This window comes from Rhopalosiphum padi, chromosome 2, assembly GCF_020882245.1.
Source record: "Rhopalosiphum padi isolate XX-2018 chromosome 2, ASM2088224v1, whole genome shotgun sequence".
NCBI classification, from domain to species: Eukaryota; Metazoa; Arthropoda; class Insecta; order Hemiptera; family Aphididae; genus Rhopalosiphum; species Rhopalosiphum padi.
The window spans coordinates 39,356,484-39,378,675 of NC_083598.1; the positions used below are offsets into that span (position 1 = coordinate 39,356,484).

Here is a 22,192-nt window from a genome sequence, read left to right on the forward strand (position 1 = left end):
TTTTTTAGTTGAAAGCTTTGATAAATAAATAATTATGTAATTACGTGTAAAACGATTTTGAGCCATATTCGCTTGAAACAACAAACATTAAATTAAAAAATAGTGTACCTAGCAGCTTTCAGTATTTTTTTTTTTTTTTTTTTTTTTTAGAAGACTAAAAGACATAGGGAGACACAAAATATAAAAAAATATACATTTAATAAGCAAATAACGATTTATAAAGAATTAAAATAAATTATGATGCACATAATTGTGAAATTAGCTCTCTCATTCCACTAAGAAATTAAAATCTTATGGTTTTATTTTATTTGTAATTAAAAAAAAAACATGAAGGCCGTCGAGTTTACCAAAAAAACTTAAAAGCTATTTAGACAATCAATAGCCTAATAAAAAAAAAAAAAAAAACGAAAAGTAAACTGATAAACTTATTGTCAAAAACCTGTTTGATTTTTCACCAGAAAATCTGTAAATCAGATTGCATAATAATATGGAAGTAAATTTTTCTAGGTTATTTAAAAGCATTAAACAATACATCGTGTTTTATAAATATTATAATACATATATGTATATATTAATATTATAAAAATATTTAATAAGGAAATAGCTAAATAGTCAATAAATATGTATAATTAATAAGTAAGCAATAACTTTAGTTTATACTTTAAATTATTACCTATATACTAATTAACCCTGATACAATTACATATTACATTTTTTTTAAATTTGTTAATTGAACACCTACTAAATTAAAAAAAAAATGCACTTTGTAATAAATTCTTAACATTCTTGTATTATTAAATAAAATAGGTGAAATATTTTATAGTTTGTGAAAAATAAATAATAATCGTAACTTATTTTTGTAATTTATAATTTTATATTAAAATGTAATAAATTAATGAAATGAAAATTGTATTTATTAAAGCATATGCATCGATTGTAGCTAAGGCCATTGACGTTAAATATATTTACATACTCGTAAGTAAACTGGTGACCTTAAAATATTATGCCTATTTCTAAATTATAATACAGCTGTGCTAAGTACTTACAAATAATTTATCTTTATCTAATCATTTTATTTTAATATAAGTTAAAAGTTTTTATCTATAAAAATATAATTTATTGTAAGTTTAATTTCATATAATATTATTTTAAATATAATGCTTTAGCATAGGAAAAATTACTAAAACCACTTTGAAAATCAGATACAAGATTTTTTTTTTCTCGCAGCATCAAAAACATTATATTATATCAGTTGGTGCAATATTCTATTTGTAATATCAAAATAACAAATACATTAGGTACTAAATTCCTAAAATAATTCATTATTTCAATACTGTATAACACGTTTGTCTAGTAAAGTAATATTCTTGTTCATTGCCTAACATATTTTAAGGTCCGTGTAACTATTAGAAATAATAATCAACTATAGAGTGCTACTTATGTTATCATGAACGAATTAAAATAATAGGTTATTTGAACAAATATATTATTTTTATAGTGTTTAATATTAGTATAATCCAAAGTTATAATCTTTATTTATTTGTATAATACATAAATTAAAATTACGTAGTTTAATATAATTTTAAATAAAGTCAAAAATAAATCCAATGCATGAAAAACATTAGATATATCACAATGAGAAAAATACAAAAATATGATAGTTTAGGCTTAGCAATTTACTTTTTATTAAGAAATGAATCTATTGAAAATTAATCATAAAACAAGTTCAATGCACTTGGGAATTTAGGTATTATTAAATTTTGAGTTTGCGGCAAAATATAATTATCATCCCTCGTGCTTTGTGATTTAATGTGTATATAACAACTTTACCGTAACAATATTATAACGGTGACAAAGAGCAAAACTTATAGATCTACTTAGTAGTACCAAAAAACCCGTCACCATACAGATTAGACAGTTTGATTATAGTCATCACTGTTTCTAATCACGCTTAATCTTAGAATTATCTTTGAACGTCACGAAGTAAAAATACAAACAAAATAAATTTAAACTGTAGTTTCAAGTCACGACAATAAAAAACAACTGATACATGTCAAAATTATATGAGAAATGTTTAAAATAATAATATTTTCCTTGGCGATTATCCTAAGCTAAGCTAGTAGCAATAATTAATTTTAAAATCTTTTATTTAAATTTCAAATTTCCTTAAAGGAAATACAAAAATGATTAGTCTTTTAGAAGAAGAATTAAATTTTTTAAATTCTAATATTTTAAGTTTAAATATAATAAGTAGGTATATCGTATATAATTAATACTTTTACATAAAAGAAACAATTTTATACATTTTCATTTTTACTCAGTCGGTATTTTCTCGCAGCCCTATTGTAGTGAAAACACTAAAATAAGATAGTGAAGTTTTAAGTATATACATTTGAGAAGTATATTTTTGGTAAAATATTAGTATTATTAGCAAGAAAAACTAATAAATAATATTGTATATTAACTTCAATAACCTACTATTTTGTATACAGGCTATATAATTATATTTTGTATATAGTTTATAAATAGTTTACGTAATACATACATAAGTTAAATAACCCTTACTCAAAATAAATATTCAAATTTACTTATTTACAATAGACTTACAAACAACACAGTAATATTTATTTATACAGTTATATATAATTACTTGAGCTTGAAATTTCCATGAAAAATATTTAAGTAATTTCAATTAACATTATATACTTCTTATTTTTTTTCTTAATTAAGCTAATGTAACAAAATAAAAAAATTCATTATTTAACTTATTAAACAATATTTTTAAATCATATCAATCAAAATATATCTATTCAATAAAATATTTGGCATTAAAGTTTTCTGTTTTAAAATGTACTTAACGTTTTAGTCTTAATAAACGATTGAGAAAAAATTACAAATTCTACATAATTAAGTTATCTACGTGTTCTAATAACAAAAGTATTCAACTGAAAACCTATACTATAAAGTTTATAATAAATACTAACAACGAATTGTACACAATATATACTATATTATATTATTACAATATTTTATAGACAAATCAATCAAGAATCAAGAACCTAGGTGCAAAATTCTTTGAGAACTTACTTTACATGAATTATTTATTTTGACATTTAAGTAAATTTTTAAGTTGAAAATGTATTTTAGCTTATAGTTTATTTTGTAAGATAATGCCTAAGAAATTTAACTGGGTTTATTAAAGTGGAAGTAAAAAACTTATATTTTTTAATTTAAAAATATTGAAACAACAAATTACAATTATTTTCTCAATCACGTCAATTTGCTTTATAAAATTACTTAAATGTATTTAATTATTGGTTATAAATAAATCTTAAATTAAAAATGTAATTAAATTATAATTTTCTTATATAACCAAAACTAAATAAAAGGTTGAATAAAACATACATAAAACTATATTAAGAATCTTTTGGTAATGTTATTAACGTCGTTAAATCTCTAAATATTTTAAGTTTTTATAGTATTGAACTAATGACATTATGATACTGTATACTCGATCCACGTATTGTAAGTATGATTTAATATTATCCACAATAATATATTCATTATTTATAGTTAGATATAGTAAATCAAACACTTGTAGAATATACTTAATTTTTACGACTTAAGACAAAATGTTTTACATTGAGGACGGAATACCACAAATGATTTCATATTGTCACTATTTAACAAGCATACAAGTATACAACTTTCTATACAAAACGTAACAAACTTGTGTGTTCAATAAAAGCAGTTGAATACTTTAATATATGAGTGAATAAACCAATTATCATGCTTAAAAATAAGCACATAAACCTAACCTAATCTGTGTCTGTGCATAATTTGTTTATTGAGAAATTTTACATACTCATTACTTATTTAAAAATTAAAATATTGTAAAAACTCGACCTACAAATATATGAGTTACTAGTAGAAATAGTTTTAAATGGATACATTTAAGTATCATAATAGATCAATTAATTATATGTATTAAAGATAACAACATAAATTTGGTTCTGCTGAACTCATATTTGTAAGATTAAAACAAGATAATTGCAGATGTTATTACTTAATGAACAAAAATCCGAAGAAAGTAAATATGATTTCACCAAAATATTTGGTACAATATAGGTATTCAATGTGTGCGGGCTAACACACGAACAATAAATATCCATAAGGCCCAGAAGGGAAAGATTAAATAAAACAAAACAAATCTTTTGAGACCTATAACAATAGACTACTGAAATGGCTCACTGGCCGCAAAGCGCAAACTCCTCGGGATCTGTTTAATGTCTAGCCATGTCCGATGTAAAGAAAATATTATAATTTAAATAAATGCGTATACAATTCATACATATAATCGCGCTTATAGCGTATATTATGTTTTTGTAGTCGGATCGAAGTCATTATTGCCACACGTGTAAACCGTAGACCACCAGCAGTGTCGGCCACCGAGACCCCTGTACCACCTGACTAATCACTTTAATTTAAAACATCGAACATCGATAAGAACAATAGCATAAAATCATATCAATATTACATATTACGGAAAATTGTATATTATTATGTATGGTATACATTTTGAATATATGTCACATTGTCACATCAATTTACAAACGATATATGAAGTATAGCTTTAAGACTATATTTTTAATGAGATTCCGTTTGATATGTATATTGTATATATATATATATATATATATATATATATATATATATGTATTGAGACTTCAAATAAATCACCAACAATATTTAGAAATTATATAATAAAATAAGTATTAAATTGAATACACTTACCAAAATACATTTATATTATATATTAACTACACTACATTAAATTGATAAATAATAATATAGAAATAAGTAAATAACTTGAAAAATAAAAAAAAAATAAAATTGTTTTGTTAAGTTATTTAGCATAGACAAATTACTCATAAATAATAATACAAAATTAGTGTAACACATACCTTTTTACGTGTTAGTATATAGTATATTTTATAAGAAAATGGGTACTTTATAATTTATAATATATATTTACGTTGGTGGGAGTGTATAACCTAAAAGTGAACTATTTTTCTTTTTGTGAACCCTTGATGTCAAAATGTCTAGAGGTTAATGAACTTTTATGTTTTTTTTATTACTATAATTATATTATGCTAATTTATAAATAAATTTAAACATGTATAAAGCCACCATAACATAATGTTTTTAAATGTACCTAAGTGTATTTAATAAAATTCGAAATACTACTGTTCTAACTATATTAATTAAAATATTAAACAATAAAAATTATAATTAGGGAAGCTACTCTGTTATATTTTAGGTATAAAGTATGTGAATGAACTTCGTCTTTAAGTGGGTCATACTGTCATAGTAATCAATGTATTTAATTTGAATTCAATGATAATACATTGCATACAAAAAAAGATTTTTTTAGCGAAACCAGTACTCCTATTTCTAAAGATTTTTTATAATTTATTTATATTACTATTAGTGCTATGATTTATAATAAATAGTAAATACAAATGTATATTATGCAATAAAGTATGTTAGTGTTAAACTAATTATTGTCATTGCATATATTATATTATTCTAATTGTTTTAAATAAGTCAATACCAAAATACCTTGAATAGGTTAAAGTTCATAAAATAAATAGCATAAAATTATAATAAAAATATTTTGAAAATGTTATTAGGTTTAGAAAATTGCATTTTAAGTAATATTGATGTAGTCCAAGTTTTTATGGTACATATATTTTTAAATCAATTTAACATTTTTTTTGAGAATAAATTCTATTTTATGTTTAAATATTCAATGTCGTAAAACTGTTTGAACTCAAATGCCCGTTTATAATATTGTTGATATTATTGATGCAGTAACATCACAAATTAAAAATAACTATGATGAAACATTCGTATTTTAAGATAATTCAATTTTAATAAGACGATTTATGAACACTATAGATGCACTCATCAGCGTCAGAATAGCCGAGAACAGATGAATGAATTTCCGGTTTTCATGAATATAACAACATAGAATACAAGTAATACTAGCTAGTCAATAATAAAGCTACAAAGTGACGTGACGGGATTTCTCGATACCCTACACGTATATGTTAGTTGTAGACACTGTCCACCAAATGCCCCGCAACGACCGCAAAGTGTAATGCAGCAGGTTCATCGATCTCATGGTCGAAGGACAAGTCGATGTCACACATTACCTATACCTGCAATATTGCACATGAATCCAACAGAATGATGTGAATACAAGATAACGGGTAAATCGTATAAATTTGAGCATTTGTTTCAAATACAGGAAATGTTACTAAATAGGCGTATATACTATGCAACTATTGTTGTAATATATTATAATAAAAAGTTTTCGGCATCAGAGACTACCATTGGTTAAAATTATACAAAATATGTTTATAAAGTTTAAATATAAGTTACATTCTACATACAATATAAATATTTAATAGTTTAATTTTATAAATGTATAAAGACATATTTCAATACCACTGATAGAAAATGAATTCAACATCGTGAGCGATATACGTTTGTGTAATTATGTAATTTTAATAATAATAATAATAATACGTAGTATACTATCTATTAAGAATTTACATCTAAAACAGCTAAGCTTTTATAATTTGAATGGTAACAAAAAAAATATATTACTATTTAAAAAAAAAACATTGTTTATACTTACCTAATGAACATAGAATATAATAACATTAAGTATTATAGGTACCTGAAACAAAAAATAAATTAGATTATATTATTTGTAGGTAATTTACACATATAATATTAAAGAAATACGATATATAATTAATACAATAATTAATAATAGATTATATTTAATCGATGTTTTATCTGAATTTTTTGTGATTTTAAAATAACACTGTGAAATTCTAAAAACTGTTTGCATTAGTGTATAATATCTGCATGCAATTTTTAATACTCAAAAATGTATGGTAATCGGAAGTTGTCTTATTATAAAATGCATAACTACTAGCTATTTTAAATTTAACCAATACATTGCTAGCCCTACATTATAATAAAAAAACAATGATTTTTTTAAAAGAAATTTTACCACTCAATTAGTAGACAGGTGTTTATAAATATATAAAAAAAATTATTGGTTATAAGCACCTGTGTCCTCATCATATTGCCTTTCACGGTCCACGGACTTCCTAGTAAACAATAGCGGAACATATTTTATGGTTATCACTGCTGATATTCTAATAAGTAGTGGTTTTTATAAATAAGGTCAACATGTAGATTGTAGGTAATTTAATAGATTAATTTTTATATAAATTTAAATTGTTTATGTTGTTTATATTTCAATGCTAATAAGTTTTTTTTATAGGTATGAACAACTGCACACAAAAACCCTAGTTTTAGATATTGTAGGGCATTTTTATTGTGATTGATGTTATTTTATTTTATGGTTAAAGTTTTAATAATCTTATTCAAATTATTATATGAATTTGTATTGCATTTTAATTGAATGACATAATACATCAATAACCACTATATTTTAATAGTCAGTATTATTTTTTTATGTAATATTTTAAAAATTAGTATTGTAAGACAATATCAAGTAGTGAATCTTTAGTACCTAAAACACTAAAATTATTCGAAATATTTCATTTATTGATAATTTAATATTATAATTATACTGGTTTAATAAGTTGTCATACAAATTATTTACCTGCATAGATGTTGTAAAACAAAAAAACGTGACGAGAATAAATTAGAAAATAAGTGAATATTAAAAAGGAAATTTCATGTACCTACAATATTTAATTTATTACTTACTTTTGAGTTTTAAGATATTAAAATGGTACTTTAATTTATGAAAAATAATATTAGCATGTATATATTATTATGTCTCAATATTTAGTAAATACAGAAATCATTTGGAGATCACAATTCACAACCATAACCAACGTTTTAGAAAAAATATATTATTTTAAGTGTTTAAATTATTAAATTATATTGTAAATATTCGTGTAATGATAAGTTATGCATACCAACATATCTAAACTGAAATATATTAAATAATATTATTAATAATAACATAACAAAATACATTTTCGTAATTTATAGGTATAGCGTTAAACAGTAAACACACTATATACACTATACCTAAGCAATTAATTTATTACACAATATAAGTTAGAAAAATTTTAAAAAATAATTGTAAACACCTATAGCGATAAATTCTGAGTTTAAGTGATTTGTTCTAAAACACCAAGCACGTAGTATAATACACTATATATAAATAATGTTTACAACTATTTACCTGAAAAACTAACTGAAAAGTTTACTTTCTGTCATTTTTTTAGTTCTAACAAACAAACCACACTCGCATACGCACCCTTAAGTAATATCGATCTATCCAACTCATATAATCTGTTCTTGACAGCGGACAAGACCATTTACAATATGATAATAATAGACAAAAACACTATATGATAACTCATCTATTTATTTCACCAGACAAGTTGTTCATACAATAAATTGTTTATATTATAATTATATAAGGTCACCAGAATACTCATATTACACTTTTATATTCTTATTTGATTTTTAAAAGAGTCGTAAAAACAACCAACAAAACTACAAGAGAATAGGTAATGGACAAAATAGATTTCAATAGAATATTTCATTTAAATTGAATCCAGAGATTTTTATGAGTTGGCAAACGGTCGATAATAGCATTAACACCCTTCACCGATAAACAAACGATCATCTAAATTGATTGATTAGAGTATACATATTGTTTCTATTTATTTATTTTTAACGATTGCAGTTTTAACCATATACTTACAACATTATCGCAAAAATTAATATTATTAAGTGAGAGATATTTCACTGCCAAAAATGACACACAATAATAATTGTATTATGTATGCTTAAAGTATTTTTTAAATTAAATTTGAGTACCAAATACCAAGTTATCCTACTTATTTCTGCATTTTTTTATTCAGCACCAGAATTGTATAGCTCAACTAAACGAAAAAGAAGCATAAGTTAGTTTTACCTAACTTACAATATACCATATAAACATTTTAAGTGAATTAATTACATTATTACAAATAATTTAAATTATATACATTGATTAAATGTAACTTATACTGTATATTTAATTAATGTTATAGATAATATATAATATTATATAACTACATAGTTATATAATTACATTGTAGTTATTGTATAAGTACAGAATTTCACCTAATTGTAAAAAAATATGCACCCCAAGACTTTTTTTTAAAATAATGACTTATTATTATTATAAAAAAACTGACTTTTATCGAAATACACAATAGATAAAAATAGATGGGAATCTACGTGGATTTTTATATAGTAGTATACGTATAGTACGCGTTTGTTAATACTGAATTGTTTTTAGAAAATAATTATTAATTAGTTAGTTATATCTTTCTTAAAACCATAAAAATATCAAAAACAATATTGTAAATTTTAAAAAAGTATACTTTAATACCAAAAATAAAATTGTATAACCAAAATTACAGTTTAATATAGTCTAATATAGTTGTTTATTTAAATATTTTAGATGTTAACAATTAAACATAAAACTAATATTGTATGAAGATAAAATAATATACTTAGCATATTAATCATTATCGATAATGTCGATAAAGAATAAAAGTAATACTACTTTCAACTCACCGAATATATTATATCATTAAAATATAGTCTAATGAATGGAGCAACAAAGAACATAATTAAATAGTCTTAATTAATCAAAATGAGTTTACAGTTAACAGACCTATTATATGCAAATTCGTTAATTAAAAAACAGGCATTTGATATTTTGATAACGAATACTTAAAAAACTACCTAACCTATCTTTTAATAAAATTAGTACAACTCATAAATACCTAGTTCTTATCCTAATTAAAAAATATCAAAAAAAAAAATTTTTTAATTGTAAGCCAATTTTTTTATTAAATCCGTTAACATTTTTAACAGTATAAAAATATCGAAAATCCATAGGTATAATTTTAGGTTTAAATGTAAACGAAATGAGATATTTATACAAAAAATAATGATTTTAGTAATGTTATTGTAATTTTATAATTATTATATATATTTAAATATATATGCTTGACAAAGTATATGGGATAAATTTGACTACCGATTAGATATCGTTCGTATAACTAATAAAGGAAATCATACAAAACATTTAGAAGTATCGTATTAAAAATTGCATAATATAGTATTATTTTATTTAGTATTGTAAGGTATCAATCATCACAATAAACATAAAAACTTAAAATATATAACCCTTTAAAACTGAATGAATTGTTTTGAACAGCCCTAGCTATAGATTAAGAATAAGTATTATAAATCCTTAGTGCTATAGAACTTAAATACTTGTAATTAATTGAAAATTAACCCTGAGTTTTTAATAATAATTATTGAAAATTTAAAAATGTATATTAGATATTATAGGTATTTCTAATGTTTATTTATTTAATTTTTTAGATTTGAGAGTTAATAACTCCTTTAAGATGCATCCTCATACTAATAACCTATAGGTAACTATAATTTAAAACAACATTTTTATAATTTCGAAATAAAAAAAATCCTATGTATAAACATACAAAAATATACATAAATAATGATTAGGTAATCTAAATACACAGAAATACAAAATTCTTTTTATAAATATAATAATGGCAAAACTTGTTTTGAAAAAATACAGGTATACTCAGTTATATATATTGTATACACTAAATTTTTAATTAATCAACAGAGTCAACATAAAAATATATATTATAATATTTTCGAACTGGTTAATATTATTAAATTTAAAAAAAAAAAAAGAGTTTTTCTGAAACATATTTTCGAAACCCCTGGGGAGACATAAACCTTATAAGTTTGGTTTGAATCATAAAAGGTTTTTATTTTTTTAGAATAAACGTCAATAATGATAAGCAAATTTGCATAATCATAATTATTATTTCTTACGATAAACAAATAACTATAATATACATATGTAATTATGTGAAAACTCGTCAACCATCAAAATATAGCCAATCCAAAGTAACGATGTTATTATTGATATTATTTTATACAATATAGGTACCTAATAGGTATACTCACATTTTTAAACACATTATATAATATAGATACCTATGTATATGGTATATACCATTTATAATGGAGATTAGTACACAAATTGTTGGTGTTTTGATGAAAAACTGGTTCGAAAAACTTCTCAATATTTATTACCACATTTATACAATTGCATTAGAGTAACTGTAAGGTCGGTTATAATACTATACGCGATATGAGTATAATATAAGTATACAATAACTTACTGAAGCCATTAATTCAAAAACAATCAGCAGCAATCCACGTTAGGTAATTTACCTGTATCGTGGTTGCCTTAATTCAATCAATTCAACCGGTTTTTAAATATGTATGTATTGAAAATATGTTTTCCGAATTTTTTTTAAATCTAATGCAATTAGTAAAATTGTTAAAATTGTGTTATTATACAGTTCAATGGCCAGCGTAAATATTAAGAAAGAAAAATAGGAAAATAACATAAGCAGTTTAGCATATTATTAATTTCAACCCATTAATTTAGATTCCCAAAATTTAGTAAACATTATCCATTGTTAGGTATGCAATTATGATTGAGTTTTACACTACGTAAGAAGAAATGGTATTAAAATGGAATATAAATGAAAAAAAAATACTGCCAGAGATAGTTTTCATTAGACTCAATATTTAGAGATTATAAATATCTTTAACCGTAATTGGCATATGCAGTCAATTATCACACCAATGACTTTTTCTAAACCACTTTTATGACCCCTATCGTATGTATATAATATAAATACCTACGCCGTACACTAGTATTTAAAATTTTAATATTGAATCCACGGCAGATACAGTACACTATGCTATGCTAGTAGTATTTTTATGCTTTAAAAACAGGGTCATAAAATATAAAAATAATATGACTTAGTCAAAGTATATAATAATTTCAACAAGTGCAATAAGCAAAAATGTCTTTAATTAATATTAAAAGTATACCTATTTCAGAGGGTAAAAATGTTGAAATAAAGGACATTTTATATACACATTACACACGTACCTACTTAAACAACGATATAAATTAAATTGTACTCAAAACACAGAATTAAGAATAAATCTATCTCTAACTTGAGAAGGAATGTAAAAAAAAATAAATTACACACTTCTGCAATGGACATGTGCCAAATGTGTTATTAATAACATGTGCATCATTTGGCACAAGTTAAACTATAGAAATCTAAAATAATAAACAGTAAAATGTAGCAATGACATTTTAATTAGTAACTTTTCTTTTAATATTTAAAATTCACCTCGCAATCCTACCATTTTTATACTAAACTATAACCATACCAAACTAAAATACCATAATTTTATTTTTGTTTTACTTTATTGTATTATTGAATATATTCATTTATAATTAATATAAACATATAAAATTTAAATTAATTTAGAACATCTATTTATTCAATTTAAATAATATACTGCTATGAGTGCGACGTAATAAGCAGATAATATATCCCATAACACGATTTTACCAAATAATGTTATAAAATAAGTGCATCAATTAATGTTTAAAGTAATAATTTTTTACCATTTTTTTTAGCTAAAAATCACATTCTTCTTTTAAAAACTGATTTAATCATAAAGTTGTCTTTGTAATGTATTTTAAAAGCCACTAATAATCGAATTTAACACTTAATATTCACAGATGATCAGTTTCATATCCATATAAGTGTAATATTTACAGTAGGTATCTACACAATATAGAAGTAAAGGGTTTACGAGAATTTCATACCCACGCAATACACTATCAATTGCTATTGTGTGCAAAAAATTTTGCCAACAATAAAATGCAAATTATTTGCAGGACCTGAATCTGGATAAATTTATAAAGAACAAGAGTTCATATATTGTATACATAACATAAAGAAAAAAGGGTGAATCCTATAGTAGGTACACCCACGCAGCGTTATTATATTTTAAATTATTGGTAAACCAATGAACCCGCATTGTTAAGATTTCTGTTATATGCTATCATATTAGATAACTGAATGAAAAAGATACAGTAAACTCCAAATGAGAGATTCATTGGTACCTATTGTATTAAATATTAATATTTTTGTAGTTATTTTACATCATTACTACATTAACAGAATGATGGGTGTAGTGTATATTTATTTTACAACGACGTGAGTGTTTTTTTTTTGGTGTTATTGACTTTTGAAGCAGTAAAAATGCTTCAATCTTAGTAGTTACTGGATAAAAGATTGGATATAGTCGGTACTTTGTTGATCGGAGGTAGAAAATATGCAGTACATACTATTATAATAGTATAACCACGTGATAAGCTTACATTTTCGAAATATTTAAATTAATTATAATAGATTTTTTTTTTTTAAAAAAAGTTTGTTTATGTTCAGTAAAATCATGGCTAAATATATTATTTTTAGCCATTGGTAAAATAGCTTAAAAATATGATACAATGTTCTATAAAACATTTTAAAACAATTTAAATAAAAACATATCAGACGATTTTTTTAATAAACATTAAAATTTAAATTTTTACAAAATTCTATAAAATTATAAATGTTTGCAAATTTTTCTTAAGTTAAAAATTTCACAGAGTTTTCAATGTAAATATAAAATGCTTGAATCTTAGATATAAGTTTTTAACATTTTATCTAATATAAAAATAACTGTTTTCAATACGTATTTAATTTTGTTCATTCACTGCAATCCAATTTTAAAAATATTTAGACTAATCTCACATAGTTTAATATTTTAAATCTGATATATTTTATTTATTATAATTCTATTTCCCACGAAAAAACATATAAACATACAACAAACTAAAAATTAAATAACGTCTTACTCCGTTTGAAAAAACAATAGTACCTAGGGTCTATTTAGAAAAAATTTCTACCGTTATAATATTATAATAAGACGTACAAATTTTAGGAGAGTTATACCTTTCTATTATATTGCAATGGTATCTCCCACCTTCAAACCAATTATCCAATTTTATTAGTGTTGGAATTTTCAAATTATCAGATCACAGAATTCGGTCAAAGAATTCTACTGTACGAGAATAATATAATGTTATGATTTAAATGGTACACTAAAAAAAAAGTTCCCGTTTACCTACATATAACTTTATTTAACAATGGCTTATTAAAAAATTTAAATTATTTGACTACTAATTTTTTTTTTTTTAAGACAGATTCTGCAAAAATCATAAATGATTTATAGTACTATAATAGATAAGAAAATGACAAAATCTATCAGCTCGCTAGTTGTGTTTTATGTTTTTGGTAGCATCCTAATCTATAACTATTTTAAAACTATCAACTATGTATTTCAATAATAACTGATAATTAGTATGTTATTTTCTTCGTCTTTTTATTGTTTTTTTTTTTTTATAAAATGTTTAATTAATTACGAGGTTAGGTTGTACTAATTTAATCGTATTTTACATATATAATTGATAAAAATTTGTAAGCAAGGCTACTGGTGTCATAAAAATAAAAATTTGATAAGAACGTAGCCCATACTAAATATGATAAATACTGAGTTTTATCATAGGACGAGTGCAATCAAAATGCATTAGTAAATTAACTCTGCATTTATGGTATGACGGTATAATTAGTAAAAAAAACAATTAATAAGTAACGTTTTTTGAGCTTCTGAAAAATGCAAATTGGTATAAGTAATGTCTAATAACACTATTTAAGTACCCATTATGTGCCATATCAAAACAAAAATATATACAACCTGACCTAGTTATTTTTGGAGGTCACGGGGAGATCAATAATTCGTTTCGCAGACCTACTCCATAATTCGCGAATACAATAAATCTTTAAAAGCAATACAAAGTCTTTAATTTATCAATATTTATCTGACAATATCCCTAAATATTTTTTGATTTATTAAAACACCTCATTCAAAATAAATACACATAGAGATATTCCAGGAATATCAGAAATATTATTTATAAAGATATTTTCATAAAACTTAGTATAAACTAGTTAAAGAACATCGAAAATTAGTAATATATAAAATTACTATTACACATTTATACATAATTATTTTTTATTATAAAATATAATATTAAATTTAATAAATATTTTTACTTATAATCTAAAGCATTAAAATAGAGTAGAAATGATTTTGCGTGATTTCCAACTAAATCAATTTTAAATCATGTAATCAAAGCACAATTATTATTTCTATTCAATTTTTATTTCTAGATAAATACGTATATGGTTTATACAATTTAATAATCCAACAAATCATTTTTTATCATTCTGTATCATATTTTAAAACTATAAAAAATATTTGGTATTTATTATAAATACACCCAATTTAAAAATATTTACTCAATACTTGACTTATTAGAACATTTAACCAATGTAAGTATTAATTAAATCCACTACACCATAATAATTATGTTTATTTAAATACAATTAAAAATAAAAATTTTAGGTACTAATAGTTAATATGTATGGCATAAAGATATATTCAAATATATCATTATTATACATAATATAATATTAATATATATATATATAAATATATATATGTATATATAAATAAGCTTCCAAAATAAAAAATACTATGACCCCGGTATTATAAATATGCAATAATTATTAACTTCGATGACGAAAATATATACCCACCCTAAATGTCACATTTTCACTACTATTATAAATCATATTACGAGTCGCTAATATTATTTGCATGTAAAACAATAACTTTATTGCTCTTATACTACATAATATATAATATATGTATCATGTATGTATATATTTATCCTAAAAAGATACACAATTAATAACTACTTATACAGTTATAGATTTCCATAAATTTCAAAATAAATAATTAGTTTATAGTTTAATTTATCGCAGTGACTGCACATAGTACACACTATATACAATACATTGTAATTTGTATTAACTTTCTATGCCTGCTTAGTGCTTACAAGTTATACAATTACGTATATTCTGTATTATTTACTTTTACAACTTAAAAAAAAGTCATGAGAGCGTAACGACGTCTTTATTTTTCAATATTTTGTTATAATGAAATCATTGATCATTACATTTAAGTATTTTACTTTAAATTCAAGTATATAACATACAATGTATAATCTGTACATTTACAATCCGTATATAATAATAAAACTACCAGACGTATTAATTTCCAATTTTTTTATTTTATATTATTATAGTTTGTAAATAAAATGGAACTATATTTTTTTAATGAAATAAATCTAATAATATTAGGTACTTAGAAGGTAATTTGACTAAAATAAATCTACAAAATATAATAATACAATTTGTATTCCTTCGTAGTTTCGTACATTCAGTTTAATATGGAGCCTATCTAAAATATATTAGTTACCTATTAAATCGGCGTTTTTTAAATAAACCAAATGTATTAAAATTAAATACCTATATAAAAGTAATTATGGAAATTTGATTATTATAAAATACCGCAATTTTAAACTTGTCAATATATCAATTCAATTCATATGTGTAGGATTATTGTGCAACAATGATTATTGCCCGAATTATTTTAATCTATACTAGTGACTTTATTTTATCATTGTTTTCTTATTTTTATATTTTATCCATTCTCCTTTAAACTAATATTATTTTATACATTAAATATTTTAATACTAATAATTTGATAACATACTTTAAGTCCAATTATTGTGTATAATATGTCCTATATTTATACCGAGATTATTATAGCATATTTTCGAAAAAGCCACTTCTCCGTCGTGCGTAAATACTGTGAAAACCCTACCAACGATGCCGAGCATCACTCTTCAAGTATGATGCATTAAATACCAAAAGAAGATGCGCAGAAACCGAGACAGCAGCTGTCCCAATGCCAGATAACTTTGTCAATATTAAAATGAGCTCTAAAAACAAATAGGAAACCTATATAGATAATAAGTAACCTCATAACCACAGTCATAAAAACAAAGAAGAAGAAAAAAGGACAGACAGCAAGCAAACCATGCGACTTACGTAGTATTGTCAAATTTATTATAAGCCTAAGACAAAACCGAAGATTAAAGAAACCTCAATATTATTATAATATTATTTGTAAAAAGGTTTTAATTGTTTTTAATTCCTAACTTGACAATAACTTGTGCGTTTATTTTCAAATAAATGATGGGGTTGGGGGGAAGGATGAAATGATTAACCTCAGTACCACTCCCTAACCTCGATTTATAAATGTAAAAAAAGGCTATTATATCTTAAGTTAACTTTAATGCTGTCCTTATAACCTATGCCATAATATTAAACATTATCATTTATTTTCTCATTCTAAATAGAAACTAAAAATCTTGTACAGTTTTAATTTTTCTTAAACTAATGTTTTTCATTTTCAATAAAAAGGATTTTTCCTAACTTAAAAGTAGCTTGACCATACAAAGTAGCAAAACCTTACTAACAAAATTAAATAAAAAATGTGAATGTAAAATTTACGAACTATATATTCCAACTACCAATAAATTTGCCTGTTCTATAAACGATATTTCATTAAGTCCAAAATACTCCAGATTTAAAACCTATATTATAAACTATATTTCGTCAACAAAATCACAAAAAAATTTCCAGTTTCTTTTTTTTTTTTTTAATTTCAAAAAATAAAGACTTCAAAATCTAAAGCTGTATTAGCCTATAGTGTATATACTATATTGTGTAAAAATTAAATTTTAAGGGTACAAATTACAATGTTTAACAACGTTTAATTATAAAATTAAAATTAAAAAATACCTACCTATTCAAAACTCCTGAAGTTGAAATTACCAGAATAACAACAGTTCGATAGTAAATAAGTTGTACCTACCTATAACCATCTAAATTATTGAACAATATGTCAATATATAAGTATAGGAGGTACAATTATTATTTAAAATCAACCATATACATTTATTAAAATCTTAAAATATAGTTAAATATTTAATATTATAATATATTATGAAAGTTTTATTATACATTTAAAAATATTAGTTTCAATCTATTGAGATTTATAAAGGTTGATTTTTCGATGAGTAAATTGTAGTATTACTTATTATAAATACTACTATAAAGTTATATAAATGTACATCTTTAGTAATAACTACAACTTGTTTAGTATTCTGCATTTCTGCAATAATAGATAAAATATTTACACGAATACACGGTAAATTCATAAATTTTAATACAATGATATGATATATTAGCTATACTTAACCCGTGTCCCATTTGGCGATTTATTGAAGAGCTTTAGCAATGCTCTGATGTATAAGTATAACAATTACAATAAAAACATTTATAATAAAATTACAACTTTTCATACTTCTTAAAGTAAAATCTATAATTCTACAGTCTACACTTGGATTCTACTAATATAGAATTTGCTAAAAGTTCAAGTATTTAAGTATTTAAATATTCAGTAGGGTTTACGGAGGACTGGATCGATCGTCACATTTTTAAAAACTATTCAAGATGTCGAGTTTTTGAAATTTTTTTTAAAACGTTTTTAGTGTTAATAAAAAATGGAAAACATCATTTTAAACACTAAAAAAAAAAAAAATGATTGTATAATACAAATGTTATTTAATTATAATATTTAAAGTTATGATTTCATAATTACGCTAAATAGCGTAAAAATTTCCTATAGATGATAGACATATATTACACAATAACATAAAAACAGAACCCGATGAAATACCGATGTTGGTTGTTTCAACGCTCAGCATCCTTCATCATTATTTTTCTATGGGCAAACCTTATTATCATAACAACTTCGAAAAGCCATTGAGAAAAGCAACCAAATTTTGTCTTGGTACTACGGGCTAAAAATTACATTCGCGTCTACCAATAACGATTTTAGTATTTTCTTAATTTTTGGTATGATGCATATTATATCCATGGGCACAGCACGACAGGTGGTAGTAATTTAAAAACGGCAGTGATAACATGCGATGACGATAACAAAAAACACACCTGTTTTTGGGCTTCCAGCGTTTTTTGAAAACTCCCAGCATTTTTCGGATCCGGCACGAAGACGGTTTCGACGGCGAGAGTAAAATAATACGCGGTTCACTTCATACCGCGACGTCTGAGGAAAACCGTACGATGCACTTTGCGAAATCGACGAAAACAGATAAAATGCGTAAACGCGACGACGGCAAAACGAGAAGACACACGTGCCGATCGACGGAAAGCGGTTGACTGAAGACGGAAAACGCGGCGCACACATGACGGTGGTCGCGATCCGTGATCGGCCACGACGGGTGGAGGGAGAACAGCTGTTCAATCGACCGCGCGCGCGCTCGCTCACTCGCTCGCTTGTTTATGTATTACGCGTTTGCGTATGTGTAAGCGCCGCGTGTCTCGGCGGAGGCGAACCGGCGTCGCGCGTGGAACAGGGAAAGGCGAAGGCGGCGATACACAGCTCTGTCTGCCCGTCCGCCGCGGGAGTGGGTTGATCGCCGTCCGAGACACACATATGCGAGCACACACACACACACACATACGATCATCGGGCCAAAGGGTCACGCGAAAAGATTGGTCTCTTTGGCGGGACGGGTGACAGGCGGCGGCGACGTTGGCCGGTCAAACGCGTTTTCGGCGGTCACGTCGTCGTTATATAGGTACCTACCATATAATATTATTATTTTAAATTATATTAAAAACTTTGTTGCACGTAACTCACTTTGCTTTAGTGCTACACTGCTACCCTCTCCCCCCCCCCCAACACCCAAAAATTATTACGGTTCGTCCCGCGCTCACCTATAGCCATCACGCGCAGCTAACTATATTATAATATTCTCAAAGGTTTCTCCTTCCCCTCATACCACCAACACTATATACCCTAACATTGTACACGGTAACCATTGTGCGTATGCGTATAATATACACTTACCACTCGGTATCGACGTGCCGACTACATATTTTATATATACGGTTATAACTATTATCGTTATAATTCGAATTGGAAACGCGCAATCAAAAGTATATATCACATTATCAATACATTTTAAATATTGATACTGGAACCTTCCAAACACATTTTGACATTTTGAAATCAGAAATGACCTTAGCTATTATAAAATTTTCTCAAGATACCATTAAATGACGCTCCTATATATAGTAGTAAAAATTGTTTTGTTTTTTTATAAAAACAAATTTTATTTATTCATTCATTATTAGTTCTTGAAAATTAATATATTAATTGTAAAATTACAATATTTCAGTATAAATTAAATAATAAAATCCATTATGACTTTACTATTAATTTACATTTTATATTATATTATTAGTTGTTACTCTTATTCGTATTTACACTTTAAGCACATTTTCTGTACAAAAATTAAAACTGAAACTGAAATCAAAACTCAAAATATTAAAATTCAATAACCTAACTAAAACCGGAACCGAAACATTCTAAAGATTCTAGCTCGACTTTCTGCTTTTTCACCCTTGGTGTTATTTATTTATCATATACTGTCAGAGTGAAGGTTAACAAATAATATTTATCTATTATACAAGCTAATGTTCATTGTTAGAAAGATAAATTTTAATGAGACGTAAAAACGAAGGTACCTACTAATTATCTGCGTTTCGAAAGACAGTCAGAAGCACCAAAACATTTTTATAGTTAGAAGATATGGTACTTTGTCCTATTGTCTAGATGCCACCCCCTTTCAACAAATACGAATATTAATTTAACATTTCTATTCATGAGAAGATGTTTGCCAAACGCTTATTTTATAAATGCATTTACATATTACTTTCATGCGACTGTCGCAAAATGAATAATGTTTTATTTTTATATAATATAAATACTAAACACCTACATCAAATTAAACATACATTCCCAAAACTGCAATTAACTAGATACGTTATTTTTGATTAATTATAGGTCCTATTTATGTCTATAACATCATGTTTAATAGCATCATAGTTATGGTTTCCGTCTAGGCTCAGGTTAGATCCAAATACTTAGTACATATTTTAATTGCATCAAAAGATATAAATTAGAAATTTACAATATGTATATATACATTATTCAGAGTGATTCAAAATGTATGTAATAGCCATTTTATTATACTATAAATACCTGATTATTCAAAATAGATATATTGTATAAGTTTTTTATAATAAGAAATAATTTTTATATTTTTACAATATTTCCGTAAGAAGAGAGTGTTTGGCTTAAACCGTTTTGGATATTAACTTTAAAAATTCAAATTAGAATTTCTACGGTTTTTTGTAAATATAATTTGAAGACATTTATATATTATATTTTAGTGATTGAACAAAATTAATTAATATAGTAAATTTGTAGTATGTAAGTTTTATGAAGTAACATTTCGAACACACGCCGTTAAGTAGCTAAATAAATTACAGTGTCGTCCATCACACGTGTATAATGGTTAAAATGCTATTTCTAAAAACTTAAAATCGCTCTCAAGCATAGTCTTACAAAAATTAATATTGTTCAATCACTAAAATAAATTTAAAAATATCTTCACATGATATTTGCAAAACACAATGAATATTGTTCCATTTGAATATCTAAAGTTTACCCTCACCACCAAACTCTCCCCCTTAGATATATTTAAAATTTACAAATTATTTAAGATGCCTCTATAAATAAAAACAAAACCTTCACTACTTATATTTTTTTGTCTATTTTGAATATCTATATGATAAAGTGTCTATAATATACATTTAAAATCCCCTTGTAATTTATTTTGTTTATATTATATATCATTTACGCAAAATACATAAAAAATTTGAATAAGTATTATTTTTGGATTTAGATCCTACTCCGAGTTTCCTAAGTATACTATTTATAATATATAATATAAGTGTTTTAAATGTTTTAATCCATCAAATCGAAATTTTGTACAAGTACAATTACTTTTCGAAAAAATGACAAGTCTATACGAAAATCCTTTACCAATTGCATCAGCTGTTAAAACGTAAAGTTCTTCTACACTATACTATTAGATTGTAATAATGTAATAAATATAACTTCATGATATCACCTTAACAAACGTATTGTAGTAATGAAGCTAGTTTTCGGGAGATCGGGGAAAGGG

The 22,192-nt window shown here is 24.5% G+C and overlaps 1 protein-coding gene across 4 annotated transcripts in view; it reads right to left on the reverse strand.

Moving 5' to 3' along the window:
- Positions 1 to 19,319, reverse strand: part of LOC132923468 (uncharacterized) — a 206,987-nt gene extending 187,668 nt beyond the window's left edge. For 3 of the 4 annotated variants that reach the window (XM_060987478.1, XM_060987476.1, XM_060987475.1), the window contains exon 1: positions 19,086 to 19,319. In XM_060987478.1, coding sequence (XP_060843461.1) covers positions 19,086 to 19,126 — 41 coding nt within the window. In that variant the 5' untranslated portion in view covers positions 19,127 to 19,319. Of the gene's footprint in view, positions 1 to 6,706; positions 6,752 to 19,085 lie in introns of those variants that run through there. The other variant, XM_060987477.1, reaches the window with a different exon arrangement.
- Between the last annotated feature and the right edge of the window lie 2,873 nt (positions 19,320 to 22,192).